General features: G+C 44.3%; 1 protein-coding gene across 4 annotated transcripts; it reads right to left on the bottom strand.

The window, feature by feature from the left end:
* Positions 1 to 6080: 6080 nt before the first annotated feature.
* LOC116451555 (T-cell immunoglobulin and mucin domain-containing protein 4-like) lies at positions 6081 to 16875 on the bottom strand. Of its 4 annotated transcripts, none has more exons than XM_032125149.1 (8): positions 16716 to 16875; positions 13313 to 13657; positions 11835 to 12185; positions 11105 to 11185; positions 8653 to 8720; positions 7970 to 8051; positions 7470 to 7500; positions 6081 to 6839 (listed from the first exon to the last, which is right to left on the bottom strand). In XM_032125149.1, the coding sequence occupies exons 1-8, from the start codon at positions 16858 to 16860 to the stop codon at positions 6824 to 6826; spliced, it is 1119 nt and encodes a 372-aa protein (XP_031981040.1). In that variant the 5' UTR covers positions 16861 to 16875; the 3' UTR covers positions 6081 to 6823. The 4 variants fall into 4 exon arrangements, with proteins under 4 accessions (XP_031981040.1, XP_031981042.1, XP_031981039.1 ...); XM_032125151.1 differs by having other exon boundaries at positions 6081 to 6782; XM_032125148.1 differs by having other exon boundaries at positions 6081 to 6711; positions 8665 to 8720.
* Positions 16876 to 17790: the final 915 nt, after the last annotated feature.

The raw sequence follows: 17790 nt of genomic DNA, 5'->3' as shown, positions 1-17790 counted from the left end.
GTTTAATAGGGTTTGAGTATCATTCAAAAATGTGGCTTTACAGGAGACATGCAATACACTGAATTTCAATGTGAATTATAAAGCCCAATCTAGATCTCCAGGCTTCTACACAGCAAAGATAATAAGATCCAGGGAGCTGTTTTGTAGCAGTAAATCATGACCTTTTCTTGTTTTCTCTTGGAATATTCCTCTTTCCTTCATCAGGTTTTATGAAGCTGCAGGGTTTATGTATGGAAGTGCCATCCAGTACTTTTGATTAGGGCAGAATAACTCAGCTATAGACAGGGAATGAATGAACTAAAGAGAAAGAAGAGCTGATAAATAGGAACTTCACCAAATACCCAGCCACTGACAAGCCTGGGAAAGTTTAAGGAACAAAAGAGTTTGCTATGACTTGGGAAAGCTTGTGAGCATGTTTCCAGATAGAATCTTCACCCAGCAGACTCCTAACAAAATCCCCTTTACACCTTGCCAGATGTATCACAACAGCAGCACAAAAAATGGCAAAAATCTGAACAAAGATGGAATTTCTTCTCCTTTTCCTCCCCAGAATGCTGCTGGGAGCACCTCCCAGAAACCAAAATGAGATGCAATGCCAAGAAAACAGAGAGAAGCCTGAAGATAAATCCCCATCCTTTTGTTAGCCCACAGAAGAACCAGCCAAGCAGTGCTTATAGAGGGAGCCAGAGGTGGATCCACCAAGTGGATCCAAGCTGCAGCTCCCCTTGACCTCGTGGTACACAGTTCACAGGGTAAGAGTCCTAAAACCATCTCTTCAGACAGCTTTGGTTAGAATTCATCAAGACCTGATGCAATTAAATGCTCTATGTTATTAATACTAACAAGATTTACTGCTCCCCATTTACAAATGATTTGCATTTTTATGCATTCTTTTAGCATGGATCATCACGAATTTCTTTGGTATTCATGAGGTTGCAATTTGTGTATTTCCATAATTACCTCATCATATTCCCCATTAGATAATGGACCAAGGGCATAAAACACCAAGCAGAATTCAAAAGCAGCATCGACTCTCTGCTCCATTGAGAGACTGAATGTCCCTTGTCCTTGAAGCAAAGCTCACAGGAAAGCCCTGGGAAAAAGCTCTGCCCCAGCACTGTCTGAGGCTTGCAGGGAGAAATAAAATTTAAAATAATTTAAAAAAAAAATCAGTGCTTGATCATTACAGCCTACAGGAGTTTCCCTGCTCACCCTAACTGGGTCCATTGATCCTCTCTGCACTGCTGCTGTGGACTAAAAAGGATTGTATGACAAGGAATCACAATCATTTCCATTCCACAGCTTTTAAAGGACACAAGTGAGAGCTGAAGAGCCAAACCCAGCTTGGACAAACAGTCCCCCATGTCAGGACACTGCACCCCCTTAAGGGCCAGTTTGCATCCCAAACTAACCCAACTCAAACCTCGTGGGTAATTCACCGCTGCACCGGAAGGAGGGGGAGGAAGGAAAAGAGATGAATTTCATGGACATGAAAACCTTTTTTGTGCACTTAGGAATGGGGACGAACAGATTTAAAATTAACAGGCTTAGTTCACTGCTGGGCAAGTGATCTAAAATGGCCAATAAATAATTCATGCCAGCACCATCCATCACTGCAGCCTGGCCAGTGACGCAGCCCACGTCCGGGGGCTCACTTGGTGAAAAGAGACAACTTAATTCAGCACAAAGTGAATAATCCAAAATCCCATAAATGATTCATCACTGGATTAAAAGCTAGAGATTTCTCCATAAAATTCTCTGCCCTGCATTAAATATGCAGATGATTGTGTGATGTTTATTAACTACTGGATAGCTTAGTTAAGGATGACACCGGCTCTGGTGCTTGAGAGCACCTTTGAAGCCATGAATCTTCATTAGATGTAGATTTAAGCATGAAAAAGGGTTACCTTCCAGGATTCAATGTTCACTAACATCAGTAGAACTACAGGACATGTACATGAGAGAAGAGAGTCAGGCCTTAGTATAGTTTGTTTTAGAAAACATAACTACAGACAGGATTTATTCCCTGGTTTGCATTACCTACCATACACCTCTTTTCCTAGGTATTAGAAAAAAAACCCACCAAGCAAACCCCAAAACACACCCCCATAAAATTTTCTTTTTTTTCTAGATACTTAAAAAAAAGAAGCTGCATTTTGAAATAGCCAGAGAACATTCAGCTTCTTTTCCTCTAAAAAAAAAAAAAATTATAAAGAGATATTTTGGGAAGTGGTAGATTTTCCTTCCCCTTGGAGAAGGGTCAGTGCTTGGAAGACTAAAGGCAATGAACTTTTACCAGAGATTATTTCCCAGCACCTTCCTCCCCAATCTGTCCATTGGTATTTGCACACTCTAATTTGCCTCTCTCTTCCCCATGTCCTCATGGTTTTCCTGTCTCAGTTTCACACTACTGGAGCTCTCTAGCTGAGGTTAGAAAAGAAGTCCTGTGATGAGAGGCTGAGGGAGCTGAGGGTGTTTAGCCTGGAGAAAAGGAGACTCAGGAGGGACCTTCTTGCTCTCTGCAACTCCCTGAAAGGAGGTTGTGGCCAGGTGGGGGTCAGGCTCTGCTCCCAAGAAACCAGCAATAGGACGAGAAGAAATGACCTCAAGGTGAGTCAAGGAAAGTTCAGGTTGGACATCAGGAAGAATTTCTTCACTGGAAGCACTGTCAGGCACTGGAAGGGGCTGCCCAGGGAGGTGGTGGAGTCCCCATCCCCAGAGGTGATCAGTGCTCTGGTCTGGGTGACAAGGTGGGGATCAGTCATGGGTTGGACTCGATGGTCTTGGAGGTCTTTTCCAACCTCATTGATTCTGTGATTCTACATTACAGGGTGAGGAGATGAAGGTCCTCTGTGGGAAGCCCCACCCTAATCCCAGAGCTCCACTAAGTTTCTAAACAGTCCTCAAAGTGATCTTTTGGAGGGTTCCTTGCCAAAACCCCTGTTCTGCTTGATGGCAGGAGGGAGCGGATGCTGAGATGAGCTGTGGGATGGTTTAGGGCTGATACTTCCTTTCCCAGGTCACTGCTTCCACAGCGTGATTGCAGGAGCTGCTGAGTCTTGGGGTTTGTGTTTTAAATTAGCAAGAGAAACCAAAACCACACTGCTCCCAGCTGGGGTTAGACAGCAGTGGGAAGAGGAAACCAAGAAGTGTGTGGCCACCACAATGCCAGGAGCACAAGAAAACCAGGGTGTTACCAAGACTGGCAGGAAATTGTGTTGTTAGAGGACACACAAGCCAGAGCCCAGGCCGAGTGTGCTGAAAGCATTCCCTGGAGCCAGCCAGGAGCTGAACTCCTGGCTGGGACCTCTGTCCTCACTGGAGGAGGCTGCATTGATTCTGCTTGGTGTCAGCAAATCTGCATCACCTTTACAGCCTCTTCTCATCTCTCCAGATGTTTCTCTGCTCAGTCTCTGCAGCTCAATTTTGCCATCTGCTGTCATATCTATGGCAGCACATCCCATTTCCTCTTTATACCAGGCTAAAATTTTCCACTTTTTCATGCATTCATCTCACACTGTGCGGTTATCTCTGTTCTTTCCCCAAGTCCCATGATTCTATTTATTCTTATTTCTAATTTCCAATGTACTCAGCCACATTCTTCCCTTCTGCTTGCTCTTTCTTAAGCCCCAATTACATTTCACCTTTGAAACCGAGAGATTTATTTATATTAACCTTAAAAAATGCCTGGAAAAGCGTATCAAGGCTAAGAAACAAACCTGGAAACATAATGAAATGTGCTGCTGAGATGGAAAGGGACCATCAGAACAGTCCGCTCCAATAAAGTCTATTAAGAGAGGTCTCTTATTAATCTCAAAATGACATTTAATTTATTCCTCTGGTTTCTCTTTAAAGGATTTGTATTCCTAACTCAGCTCTTGCCTTTTTTTTTTCAGTATTTCCTCCTGTTTCCTCGTTAGTCAATCCCATATCCCAAAATATTCAGCTCTCCCTTTTTAATTGCTTTTCTGTACCTCCTCCATACTAATCAGGCAGTTCACTCATTATCTCCTCACATCAGACCTCCTTTCCCCTCTTTAATCGGTCATTTTGATACAGACAATTGTCCACAAAGTACTGGGGGCCAGTAAAAATTACTTGGACCAAAAGCTAAATCTTTCATTAATTAACTGCCTTACTCCACAGAGCTGAGCCAGACTTCCCAGATATAACAACATTTAGGCTTGACATGGACTCTGAACAAATTAGAACCTGCTTTGCTCTGCCACAGGCTCCCTGTGCAAGTCCATAAATGTTGAGATAACTCCAGCAGCTCCAAGTTCTGGGGAGAGGCCTCAGACCTGGGTGATTTCAGGTTGTGGTGCTTGGCAGTTTGAGAGGTGGTGAGAGGCCAGGATGGAGAGACTGGAGTTTTGGGGAAATGCAGGGTGGTTTTAAAGCAAATGGCTTTGCTGCTTTGCCCTGTGTATTGCTTTAATGTGTTACCAGAGGGTTTTCTTGGCTACAGCACTTTCTCTTTACTCACGCACATTTTTTTGCCTTCCGAGGTGAAGGTCTTAAAAATAATGGCCAGCATTTCCAGATGCCAATGACATCCTTTCCAACAGCCTTTCTTTCTAAAAACTTTCTGCTTTCATCCAGTTTTTCTCCACCCGACCCAGGGACTGCATTCTGGGGCTTCTGTTGCTTTTGGAAAGCAGCATTTCTGTTTCCTCCAGCTACATTTTAAAAGGCTCCCTTTAACCTTTCCCTGAACGTACTGGCAGCCCGAGCCCTCAGAAATAACATCAGTGAACTTTCATTTAAACGTAACCCTCCCCAATTCCTTGCTTCCAATTGCCATTCTAAACCCAAGCCTCTGCCTCAGTAATTGGGGTGGATAAAAAGATAAATAAGAATGCTCAGTGGCATAAGCTACACTCAGAGCTTCCCTACAGCTTCTCAGGGCTGCATTTCCACATACCTGATCAGATCAAACTCACTTTGCTGGCTCCCATCTCTTCTCCCCTTGTGCAGCTCCCCAAAAGCAGGGCTTTTAAGTCCAGCCAGCACCACAGCAAATGTGCTAGAACCTTCCCAAGTGAGAGGCAGCTCTGCTGTAAAGAAGTCATTAGTGAAGAGCTAATTAGTAAGAGCAAAAGGATTGGCCCAACTCTGCCAATTGGAAGCTGCAATGGAGATATTGTTGACTTAATTAGCAGGTTTAATTGGGTGGGGAAAAAAAGGCAAAAAGAAAAGTTTGGGTTTTTCAAAGGAGTACATCAAAACTATTTGGGATATTTTGTTTTTGTTTCCTTTTATTCCTTCCAGATTTATGTGGGATTCATGCCTAGAAGTGACAGATGCCAGGCCCCTGGGCTCACCAAGTGCCCTGTGTTGGGGTGGTGACAGCCACAGTCACGAGTGTGGGACAGACACAGGGCTCAGCTGAGCAAACCCAGCCTGGGAGCCCACAGGCCACATCCATGGTCTGGGGACTCTCCTCTGCCTCCCACAACAGCACCAGAGCAAGGTGCAGGGCAGGGCTCTGAACCCAGGCAAGACTGAGAGGGACCTCAAAGAGGAAACTCGCCTGCCTGCCCCAATTCACAGCCTGTGAGAGGATGCTGGAGAGTTCAAAAGTCTCACCACAGTCCCGAGCATGACCAGAGGGGAAGTCCAGAGCTGCCAGACCGTGTTGGCTTCTGATCCGATGCTGTTGCCACAATGTGCTCTTACTTCAAGCTGTTGTTGCCCAGAGTTGGAATTGGTGAACTCCAGGCAGCAGAGAGAACAAACCTTGTCATGGATTGGGACCTTTTCCCAAAGTCACTGCAGCAGAATGGGTGAGGACCCCAGGGAATTACACAAAAGCTCCACAGTGTATCCCATAGATGATCCCCCAGCCTCCATGGGCAATCCCTCTTCCTTAACAGATTTAGAAATGAGTGGCACCAGGCTTTGTGGGGGCAGAGAAGAGAAATTTCCCTCCAGGTTGGTGTTCTGGGCATTTTCCCACTTCTGGAAATGCTGCAGTACTTCTTTGGAGAGCTGAGACAGCACACCAATCATTTCCACACCTGGGGAATAACTAACTCCTGTTCAAATGCCTTAGGATGTGGCATAAAAAATACAATTGCCAGAGACAAATTACAAAGTTTATTAACATATTCTCCAAGGGTTATTCAAACATGCTGAACCACAGGAAGTAGTGGTACCCCTTAAGTAATCTGCATTTTTGATTTAAACTCACAGACCTCTTGTAGCTTAATTTTTCTGTTGATTACATAAAAGCATTAAAAACTGTATTTTATGATTCCTTTTCTTTCTTTATGGCAATCTGAAGATAGGCAGCCTTCCACGTGATCTCTTCTGTTCCTCACAGTACAAGTTGTATTCAAGAAAGAGCATTAGTAAAAAAGGAGAAAAAATTGTGCAACATGGTGTTAGTAAGAAGGCAGATGCCAGAAGCAGCCATGAATAATGCATAAAGCCCCTTCTCAAATAAGCTTCTTTATGCAATGAGTTTTAAGGGTGATAAGGGAAAATTTGCACAAAGATTTTAAATTTTCATAGTTGAAGCTTTGGCCTTTGTTTTATACCCACTGATATTTTGAGGGCTCACAAGTATCTCTCAATACAGCATGGAACAGGCCCTTTTTATTTCCCATGGCATCTGCAGATGATGTAGGAGCTCTTCACAGGGAAAAAACGTTGTTTTCTCCTTCAGCACCACTGAAAACTTTTTCAGCCTCTTCTGGTGGTCCAGCACTGCAGTGAGAAGCACAGGTCACTATGGATGGGGCAGAAGGACCTGGCTGCTTCAGAGCATCCTTTCTTATCTGTAACATCAGCAAGTTCCCATGGAAATGGAAGCGTGAGGCTACAGAGTCCAGTGACTGCAATGGAGTAACACCTACTTTTTACACCAGGGAGGTATTTACCTGGCTTGCATTCTTCTCATGGATAGGAAAGGGTTGCTCAGACCTTGTAATGGCAGCTCTAGGGTAACCACCATGGGATTCAGAAAAGAGACTCTCCTTGGCCCCCAATCCCTGTCTCCCAGGTGGGGTAAGCAGTGAGGGACCAGCTACCACTGAAAAATTATTGGTCTTTGGAAAAGGGGTGATACTTCACTGGACTCCCCTGTGGTTTGTGCACAGAAAATATGTTTTTTCAAGATAAGCCAGTAACTTATCAGTTACACGTACACAAGGTATCACGTGCTGGTACTCAATCAAAAATTAAAGCAAATGAGGCTCTTCCTTAAGCTGGAGTCACTACACTGCAGTGACAGTTGCCTAATTTCTCCAGTGCCCTGGATTCCTGTTCATTCCTGCACAGAAGCAGCACCCAGGAACCACAATTGAATTTCTGGAGTGAAGTTACCTGAAACTTCCTCCTATTACAACTTTGGTAATCAGCACCACAAGCCAGTACTGCACCCATTACAATCAGTGGCCAATACCTTCCTGTCTCTAAGAAAAATTACACTGGAACTTTTAATAGGAAATTACAAAATGGATTACCTTTTTATTATAAACTTCTTTGCATGTTTACCTGGAAGCAAAATAATATTAATGTTACAATGGCAAAACAAAATCTATAATTCTAATGTATCTGTCAAATGAGCTCAGAAGCAATGGTAGCAAGCTGTGAAATTTCTGTGGGCTAAGCAGGAAAGAAAGGATCCCATCCTGATTTCAGTTACACCAGTGTGTTTTGGGAGCAATGCCAGAAAACTATGGGGCCACTTAAGTATAAAGAGAGAGCCAACAGGATGAGCCAGACCTGCAACAAGTGAGTGAACAGGTTCTTTGCACAAGCTTCCTCCTGCTCCCCACCTCCTCATCCTCCCTGGTGCCCTCATGGTGCCACAGTCCTGGAGTAAGGACAGCTACTCCCATAAAATGAACAGAGCACTGGCACCAGGGCTGTGGCAGAGTTCCCAGAATAAGCAGGGACACAGGAGGACACGTGCATCAGGCCAGCATTAGAATAATTTAGCTTATTCTATTATTATACTTACGTTTCACAACCAACGAGATCATCAATACCAAAAGGATGGACCCTGCTATGACACAGGCAATGAGAATGGCACTGCTGGGAAACTGGAAGGGAGAAGAGAGAAAATGAAAGGGCTTTAGGAGCAGGTTTGCTTCAGAGCTGTTTGCACAGGAGGGGCTGTACTGGTGGCTCAGAGCACTGGGCTGCAGTCTGCAATGCTGTTCTGAGCTTGCCTGTACAAAGTGCTGAAAAGACACATCAAGTTGATCATGATAAACAACATGAATTACCTGTTCAGTGTTTAATAAACTTTATTCTGAAATATTGAAACCAGATTCATCCCACTTAACATGAACTTCTCAATAAGGTGTTCAAAGCAGAAGTAGGAGCTCAGTCACCCTCATCCTTCTCTTAGGGAAGAATAACACCCTCCTAACTTGCCTTTTGTCTGGTCACACCTCAAGGATGCTACCTCCCCTCTCTCACAGGGATGCCAGGGGATGAGTTTTTTTCTGAAGTGTCCAAGCCAGATGGAATGCTCAGGCTTTGGCTCTATCCACTGAAAAGAGGAGCAGGTGGTTCCTGAGCTTCTAAACAAAAGTTCAAGCCAGTGTTTGCAAAAGCTGTCCCTTTAGTATGAATACACTGAAAATCACTAGAAGGTCCTGCTGTCCTGATTTCTACTCAAACACTCTTGAAACTCACAGGAAGTTTTACCTTATGTCCTCTATCTTCATGTTTCTCAACATTGCCATCTGAATTTGCTGAAACCTCTGAAAATGAAAGAGATTGAAATTATTACTGGCACAGTCACCTGAAGGAGTGAGGGCTGCAGAGGCTGTCACTGCTTCAGTCAAGGAGGAATGAACTCTCAGGGTATGAGAAGGGCAAAAGCACCTTACAATCCAAAGAGAACAATCAGTTTTCACCACAAATGGTACTGAGGAAGCTGTGGGAAGTGTCAGCCTTCATCAAGAAAGAGGAGGCTTCCCAGGGGCAGCCTGTGAAATGAGATGATAGAAACTTGTCTGCTGTGAAGGAGTTGTCACTTGTGTAACGTGACAAGGTGGCATAGATAGCAGAGGTAGTAAACAAGGTGTAAGTGAGAAACCGCCTCAGTTTGATTGTGGCCAGACAAAGGAAACTGTGTGTGCATGAGGCACCCAGAATGTCACAGAGCGATGGGGGTCATCAGGTGGTCACAAATCATAGAATCATACAATGGTTTCGGTTGGAAAGGACCTTAAAGATCATCCAGTTCCAACCCCAGGGACACCTTCACTATCCCGGGTTGCTCCAAGTGCCATCCAACCTGGCCTTGGACCCTTCCAGGGATGGGGCAGCCACAGCTTCTCTGGGCACCCTGTGCCACTCTCATAGAGAAGATTTCTTCCCTAATATCCAATTTAAATCTACCTTCTGTCAGTTTGAAGCCATTCCCCCTTGCCCTGTCACTACATACTTGTATAAATAATCTCTCCAATATATAATCCCATTAGAAAAAAATTGCTATTTTTCTTCTTTTTTTTTAACTTTTCAGAGTATGTTATCCCGTTATTAACCTAATCTGCCCCAAATATCTCAGTTCCAGTCCCCTGTGAGAGCTGTGTTGATGAGTCTCCACATCCCATGTGCTTGTACTTTATCAAAGACATGGACAGGCCATGGTAGCTCAGTGTAAGTAGAAATTTGCACAGGGGTAGAAAAGAGGTTATGACTAATAAGCGCTACAGCTAAACAAATACAGGTAAGAAAACCCTAAGAAGTGCCAAAAATCCCAGGGATGTGTGAACACTGCATTTTGTCATATGCCTGTTCTATGACACTCCACTCTCTCGCAGATCTGTACTTCCACAAGAAATGCAGATGTAACAGTGACAATGCAGGTCCCACAAGTCAAAGTTAAATTTTATGGCAACATGTGCAGCCTGGCTGATGGCACCAACTATTGCTGCTCATTTTGATACTTGAAAGAGCAAAGGTCTTTTTGGAGTCTGAAATGTGGCTGATGCTGGCAGGGTTGTAGCTGGGGGAAAACAAGTGAAGAGAGAAGAGAAATTAAATCAGAGCCTGGGCAGCAGGAGCCATCCACCCCAGGTAACCCAACCCATCTGCCAAAAATTGTGCTTGGAGATGGAGGGCTCTCAGCCCTGGGTTTCTCTCCTGCTGTTCTAACATCAGGATAATGTTCAGCGACAAATCAGCTTTCCCTTACCTTACAGTAAACCTGAGCCGGGTCCATTTAGTGCATTATTTCACAGAGTGAAAGGAGACTGAGTCAAGAACTGGACTTGGCTTATGGCTCTCACCAGGGAGCAGCCAATTGTGCTGCAGCATTTTCACATCTTGTGGTAGTTTGACACAAGGTTTTGCACGGGTGGGAGTGACTCACATCAACAGGGTACATCTGCTTTTGTGGTGCCTCTTTCCAGCTCACTGTCACAACTCAAGTTGCCCCAAGAATCCCAGAGGCAAGACCCTTTGTAAAACTTCATATTTCCTATGACAAAATACAGGCATTATCTAGTCCTCTATCAGAAGGGTGACAAGTGAGGTAGGAGTGAAAAAACCTCACAAATCCTCAAGAGACCAGTTTAGCCTCTTCTGTGAGCCCTCTCCAGGGGCATTAAGGAACACTCTTTCTGCTGTAAGTCTTTAGGTCTAGCAAAAGAAGACCTGTAAAAATCTAAATACTGTGGGTTTAAAAATTAAGAGATTCTTGGCACTTATTGAAACTAAGAGGCCAAATACAATACGTCGTCCTTGAATTTTAGCACTAAGTTCTTTGTTGAGGGCGCAACACTAGGGAAGGATTAAAAATGGAAATCTCAATGAACTCACAGTGATGACAAATCAGATATCTGAGAATTCAGCAATATTGAAAGGTTTGATTTTTAACTTCTCTCAGACCCGAGATACCTGACAGTCATGAATGATTCAAAATCAACTTCCTTTGGAGGTATAAACCATGTTTTTCTCAGCTGTTCTTACATCCTGATTTCTAACCATTTCTGACACTTCTTACTGCCAGATGCAACGAATAACTATCAGTACATGTTTGGAACACTCTTAAGAATACTCAATAGTTTTGTTTACGCCAACTTTTTAATTTCTCTGAACAAGCCAATTTCTGCCCTTACAGCATTATCCTACTCACCCATGACTGAATCCTCTTCCATCATGACAGAGGTGGTAGTTTCCTCTGCAGTTGGAAATGTAACTGGGAATTCAGTAGTCACTGAAACAAAGTAGAAAGTGATGCTTATAAAGATCACTAATGAGGAGGGTCTCCACATGGCATTCAAATTTGTGCAGACATCAATCTATGGAAATGAAGTCAGTAATGTGGATAAAGTAGCAGCCTACAAATGGTTTGGTAACAGGTCACTCTGATCACTAATAACACCAGCAGCTTTCATATGAGATGAGAATGTAAATACTCAATTTTAAACACATGTTGAATTCTCACTATTTCTCAAGCAGAACATACTCTAACCTAACCTTTTCACCAAACCATTTCAATGCTTTCCCAAATCAAGAAAAAAATGGGTGCACAGTTAAGTGACTCTCTCTTACTCCAGCTGAGGTGCTGGACTTCCCATTTATTTCTGTTATACTTCACGAGGTTTCTGTCACATTATTCCTCCATGTTAAAGCTCCTCTGAAGGAAGCCTGACCCTCTGCTGCCTTAGCTGTTCACCCCAATTTTGCACCACCTACAACATCTGACCTGTGTCTGCTTATACCCCCTGAAACACACCTATAGGCATCGGGGAGAAGACTTCCCAGATGCAAATAAAAGTATTTGGAGAGCCTCTGTGATGCCAGTCAGGCTATCACAGACCACCTCTGCTACACAGAAGAAGGAAAGGATCGGTGCTGGTTACCCTCTGTACTTCCAGGGAGCGTGAAGCACAACATGTCATCTTCAGTCATCACATCAGCTGCTCGGGAAGTAGTTGGAAAATCTGGGGGAGCACTGGTTTCCACCGTAGTTACTGGAAAAATAAAATCTTCTGTCACAGCAATTGTTGGGGGAGCAGAGGTCTCCCATGTAGTTACTGCTGGAGACTCAGTGGCTGTGGTTGCTGGTGCAGAGGTGCTGGTTGTCAGCAGGACTGCAGTCTCTGGTGTTGGCTGGAGATCAGAGGTTGTTTGAGGAGCAAAAGTTGTTTCTGTAAAATGTTCGGCAGAAGCAGGAGCTTGGCCCATGGTGGTGGTTGTGGTCACTGGAGGGGCTGTATGGAAAAAAAACCCAGCCAAGAGAAAAGCCAGGTCAGAGCATTCACAACCAACTCCGAGGGAAGCCAACGCAGAAATGAATAAAAATTATCTGGCTGCTAAAATACTGAGAATGAAGGTGGGAGAGCCACTATTCAGAAAGCTCTTTTAATTAGCTGAAAGCACAACCACTCAGAGAAATTCACAGATTTATAGATTTGCTTTTCTTTTACCGGTCTCAAACACCCCCTCCTTGACCCTTTGTAGAAATGGAAGGGCCAGAACTTTGCATGGTAGAACCCTAAAGCTTGCAAACTTCATTATTTTGCTTTTCAATGTCCTCTTAGAAATACAATAAATAAAACAGCTCGATTTTTCAGCTACAAGCTCCTTGTTAATCTTTGCAACTGGGACTTTTGCCCTCAACCTCAGGGGCAACCAAGCAATTGCAGTGTTTTTCACCCTCTCTCCTGTTGTATTGCTTAGAACAGACAAACAAATGTGCTGTGTACACCAACTGCACTCTGTAAAGCCAGTAAAAACATTGTCTTCCTGCTTTGTGGAGGGTGGGTATCATCTCCTTTTTTATCTGTGCAAGATCTTGCTAGATCCTGCAGCTCAGAAAAATAATAGGAAGGGGAAGAAGCCCTTCAAGACTCTGAGGCAAAATTTCCAAATATGTGGGTGTTGAGGACCCACCCTTAAGGGGAAGGAAGCACCCTTAAGGGTGGGTCATCCTAGTGGGTCTCCTTATGACATGAATGACACAAAAGTCTCTTCAGTGCTGGGGTGAACCCCAAATGAAAAACTGAATTTCATTCCAAGGGCTCTTCAAATTACAAATCCCTTTTTAATTCCATCCTCTTTTAAAAAGTCAAGCATAGCTACACAATGAGAAGTGAAATATTCATTTGAAAGGCAAAAAAGGGGTAAAATTTAGGGTTTTTTTAAAATCTAAACTGCACATTGAATGTGACTCAAATTGGCAACCGGTTGCAGATCTCCCTTGAAAAATATGTCACTTGAGAAAAAAAAAAAACACTTTTGGCCAAAACAAACAAACAAAGCACACATAGGCCCCAATTCTCACTACCCAGGGAGTGCTTTCTCCCTGCTGGCTGTGTCCCCAAGGTCCCAGACCCACCTCTGGCCACCTCCAGCTGTATGTTCCGCTTGATGTCGTTGAACAAGCCGGGGATCTCCACGCGGCAGCAGTATATTCCCGCATCCTCCGCCTGTGCCGTCCCGATCGTGAGGGACACATCTCCAACGTAAAGAGAGCCGTGGAGGTTGTACCTCTGAGATACTTTGAATGTCACCTTAGTGCCAGTTGTGTGCAAAATTTTGTTCCTGCACTTTGAGCTCGGGCAGGGGCCTCTACCCCAGCACATGTCGGTGATGTCCTCACGCCGCGTCACCTGGTAGGAGCAAGGCAATGTCACAGCTTGTCCTATTATTCCTTTAACCACGTTTTCAGACACCGTGTGTGCTGTCAGGGGAGAACAAGGAGAGGTGAGCACTGTCAGTCTCTGATGGTGACTCTTACCTACACGACACAATGATGAACAATGTGTGAAGAAACACTCCAGCCTGCAGGCAGGCCACAGCTGCTGATCCCACAAGACTTCTCCAGGAGCCTGTGGCAGCTCGTGGCCTGAGGCACTACAGGCAACAGCCAGGAGCTCTCAGGCTTTGCTTGCTGCTGCAGGGCTCCTTGCTCTGGTCCTGGCCAGCTGCTGGAGGGAGGCTCATAAAACACATCAGACATGTGGTGAGCAAAGCTGGGGTCTGTCACTGGCAGCTCGAGCACAGACTGGGCCTCTGCAAAAAGAATTTGAGAACTCTGCCCCCATCCCATCTCCTCTCCTAGGATGCTGTTTGAAAGTTGTTCAGAAACCTGTTGTGAAAGCCATCTGGTTTTCTCGGTCCGCCATCACCTCCTTTGAAAAGGAAATGCTGTCACAGTTGCCTTTCATTGACAGTCTCAAAAGCAGGGTCCAAAATACCTATTCATGTGTGAAATTAGGGCCTAATTAAGCTGGCAGAGCGGTGGGATCTGTCTATGGGAAGCTGTTCTCAGAAAGTGCACTGAGCAAGCCCTGCCAGCTAATCCCACTTACCTTGAGGAACTCTGTCTACACAGAAGCTTTAGTTTTTAGTGTTATACTGATGTTAAAAAGAGCATATACACACTTTCCTTGTCCTCTTACTCTTAATGACCAGCTTTAGTTGGTGTTTACAGCCAACACCCACATTGGCATCTGGTCTGAATCTTTGCTACATATTATTCCCTCTTAACTGTCTATGGATTTCCCAGATTGCCTTAAAGGATTTGTTCTTCATGAAAGGCACTATACAAGAAAAGTTCCCAAACAGGAACAAATCTTTCCTGGTTTACATTCACCTGGTCTGTGTGAGTCCTCCTACCTATCTTTTGTCCCCATGTTATCATTTCCATACTGTGGAGCAGGAACTGAGGGACCTGGGGAGCAACCAGACCTGTCCTCGCCCTGCAGATCTGATGTCTCATGGCCAGCTTGCTTACCTCAAAGAGGACATGCTGCTGCTGCTATTATCCCCAGCTTTGGCCCTGCTCTGCCAAACATTTCTATTTTGCCAGCTGTTTGAATGCCTTTCCTTTTTGGCATGACTCCCAGATAGCAAACAGATTCTTCCAACTGTGTCCATGTCTCTTTTGTTTTCCCTTTAATGGACTATTCCCTAGGTGAGGCTTTAGTCTGCAGCAGGCTGCCTCATGACTTGTTATTGGGATGACATTTCAGATTCATTATTGCTTATCCCACTGGCAAGAGAAGCCAACCCATTCAGGTTTCCACAGCTCCAAATGCTGAAAAGAATAGAGGCAGACAAAACAACAGGCAATATTGCCTGAACGGCAGGAGCTTCTGCAGTGAAAGGAAGGCAAGATATGCCAGAAACTGAATTCCTGAATACAGGATAAGGCTTTGAGAGATGGTGGCTTTAGCCCTTGGAAAGGGCTTGCCTTGAAACAGCAAAACAAACAGAAAAGAGCCTCTATGAAGACAGAACAAGACATGCAGGTGACCTTTAAAGTAGTTCTGTGGGAGCAAGGAGTTAGTCATGAGCAGGTTAACACATATTTTCAAGTCACCCCAACAAAGATATGTGCAAAACCAACAGAAATTGTTGCTAGAATTCACGTCACTGCTTCTTGAGGAGAAATGGGCTCATCTTCTGATCTTACTTCAGCCTGGTTCTGCACAGCACAAAAGCAGCCTTGTTAAGCAACCCTTTAACAAATGAAAATTTGCCTGCTCTTGTCTTTGAAAGAAGCAGAGCCCTGAACTTAGTAAATAAATAAGTAAATAATTTAAAAGAAGAGGAAAGACACAAGGCATCAGAGTGTCTTCAGTGCAGTTTCCCTCTAGTACTCCTGCTAGAAAGTTACAGGTTTTGCAATTTCAAATCCCCTTTTAATTTCTGTGATGCTAATGTTGCCAACATCTGCCTGCACTGCAGGCTGGTGAGGAGAGCTTCAATACTGCAGCAGCCTGGATTCAACAGCATGAACCTCTGCAAGGATTAAAAAACTTACTTCCCAGGTGCAGCATCTTCTACAGACACATTTTCGAAATAGTAAATAGAAGGGAATGAACATGGCTTTTAAATTAAGGGCTTCCTGAGACTGCTGCATTGTGACACCCTACTCTTAATGTGAGGGGAACCTTGCCCTTCTCCATGGCCCTGACCTTCCAGGCATCCAGATTGGACCCAAGGCTCTGCCTGGTTGGTCCCACTGAAGTCTGTGAGGTTTGCCACTTCCAGTCCTTCTTCAGTGAGAGAGAAATGGAGCCCAGGTATTTAACATACCATCCCCAATAGAAAGGGGTATTCGTAATCAGCCAGATCATTCAGGTATACTCATATTTGTGTAGTCTCCCTTGGACCCACCCTCGGGGGCAGTCAGCACTAAGCAGTAACTCCAATAGTTGCTCTTGTAGTTGTCTTCTCTCCCACAGGCTGGTCATTAGATGGATAAAAACATTCACCCTCCAGCCAAAACAGATGTTTAAATTTTTTTTTTCCCTTGATCTGTTCCTGGAATAATTTTCCTACTTTGCAGAAGATATTTGGAATCTTTGCCCCATCAATCCTTTTTATTTTTTTCCTTACTGAGGCTTCTTTACTGATGAGATTGCAGAGGATATGACTGATAAACAGAAAAGAGGCATTTAACTGGCTACTGAGCCTCAAGATAACACACTCCCAGCACTGAGCTGCGTTAAAGAACAGGTAACAAAAAGCCATTCTCATTATCCAGGAGCTCTGCAAAGGAAGAAAACAAGGGAACTAACACAGAGGAAACTGCATACATTTTTAAAAAGTGAAAAAAAACCACAAACCTCAAGGAGTATTAACTCAGTAAATTAAGACAATTTTTGAGGTTCTATATACAATCATGATCTTCTTCACTGTTTCATTTTCACAAAACAAGCGTTGCTGGTTTTCAATTTAAAAAATGTTAGTTTTCTGAGCAAACACACAAAAAGTGGGTGAAGACTCACCTATAAAGATCTGTATTATAATCCAGTGAAACAGCACAAAACGGGACATTCTGGCTGACGGAGACACCGGGGCAGCGAGTAGAAGGAGAGAAAACCAGATCTTTTCCCTTCCAGAGGTGCTGAGTGAGTGCCACTGAAGTCTCATTTCTCCATTTCCAGATTTTATATACTGCAAGCGTTTCTTTCCTACGCTTCCGGACAGGCACTGGCCAAAGAGGAGATCTCCTGCTGCGTTCAGCGCTGGTGCAGCCCCAGCTGGAGCACTGTGTGCAGTTCTGGGCCACACAATTTAAGAAGGACATTCAGGTACTTGAATGTGCCCAGACGAGGCCAACTGAGCAGGTGGCAGGGCTGGAGTGAATGAGGGGCTGTGGCCTCCAGGACTGGAGAAAAGGAGGCTGAGGGGAGCTCACAGCTCTCTGCAGCTTCCTGAGGAGGGGACGTGGACAGGGAAGTGCTGATCTCTTCTCCCTGGTGTCCACTAATGGGACACATGGGCATGATTCCAAGCTCACCAGGGGAGGTTTACACTGGACATTGGGAAGTATTTAGCCAGAGGGCAGTAAGCCCTGGAACAGGCTGTCCAATTCTCCGTTCCTCTTCCAAGACACTCAGCATGGTGCTACCACCAGAAATTTCAATATTCTATTTGCTTTGCCATTCCCTGGTACTCTTAAGGCCCAGTTCTGTTCCGGGCTGCTGAGTGGCAAGAACACATTCTGTGCTTTTACACCCCTAAATATTAGGTATAATCTCCCCTCAGACTTTGTCTTCACTTATATTTGCTTAATCCTTCATTTCCCCTGCTTCTGCCTTCTGCTTGAAGACCCTTCTCTTTTCCCAGCTTCATATTTTCTGTTTGCAAATAACAGCCTTGGAGGAAGTAGCTGGAAATGTTTTGTTGCCAAAACCACATCCTTCCCAAAGAAATGCAACATCATCTTCAAGAAATATATTTCACTCCTTCTGACTGTTTTATTTCTTTCTGACCAATTGACAAATAAGTTCTTTGGAAGTTCTTCTCTGGAACAGCTGAGTAATAAAGCAAAAGTAATTCAGGGCAGTAAGGTCAGGA

This window comes from Corvus moneduloides, chromosome 15 (genome assembly GCF_009650955.1).
Source record: "Corvus moneduloides isolate bCorMon1 chromosome 15, bCorMon1.pri, whole genome shotgun sequence".
NCBI classification, from domain to species: domain Eukaryota; kingdom Metazoa; phylum Chordata; class Aves; order Passeriformes; family Corvidae; genus Corvus; species Corvus moneduloides.
Note: the sequence above shows the minus strand (reverse complement) of the source record. Positions and strands in the feature narration are given on the sequence as shown.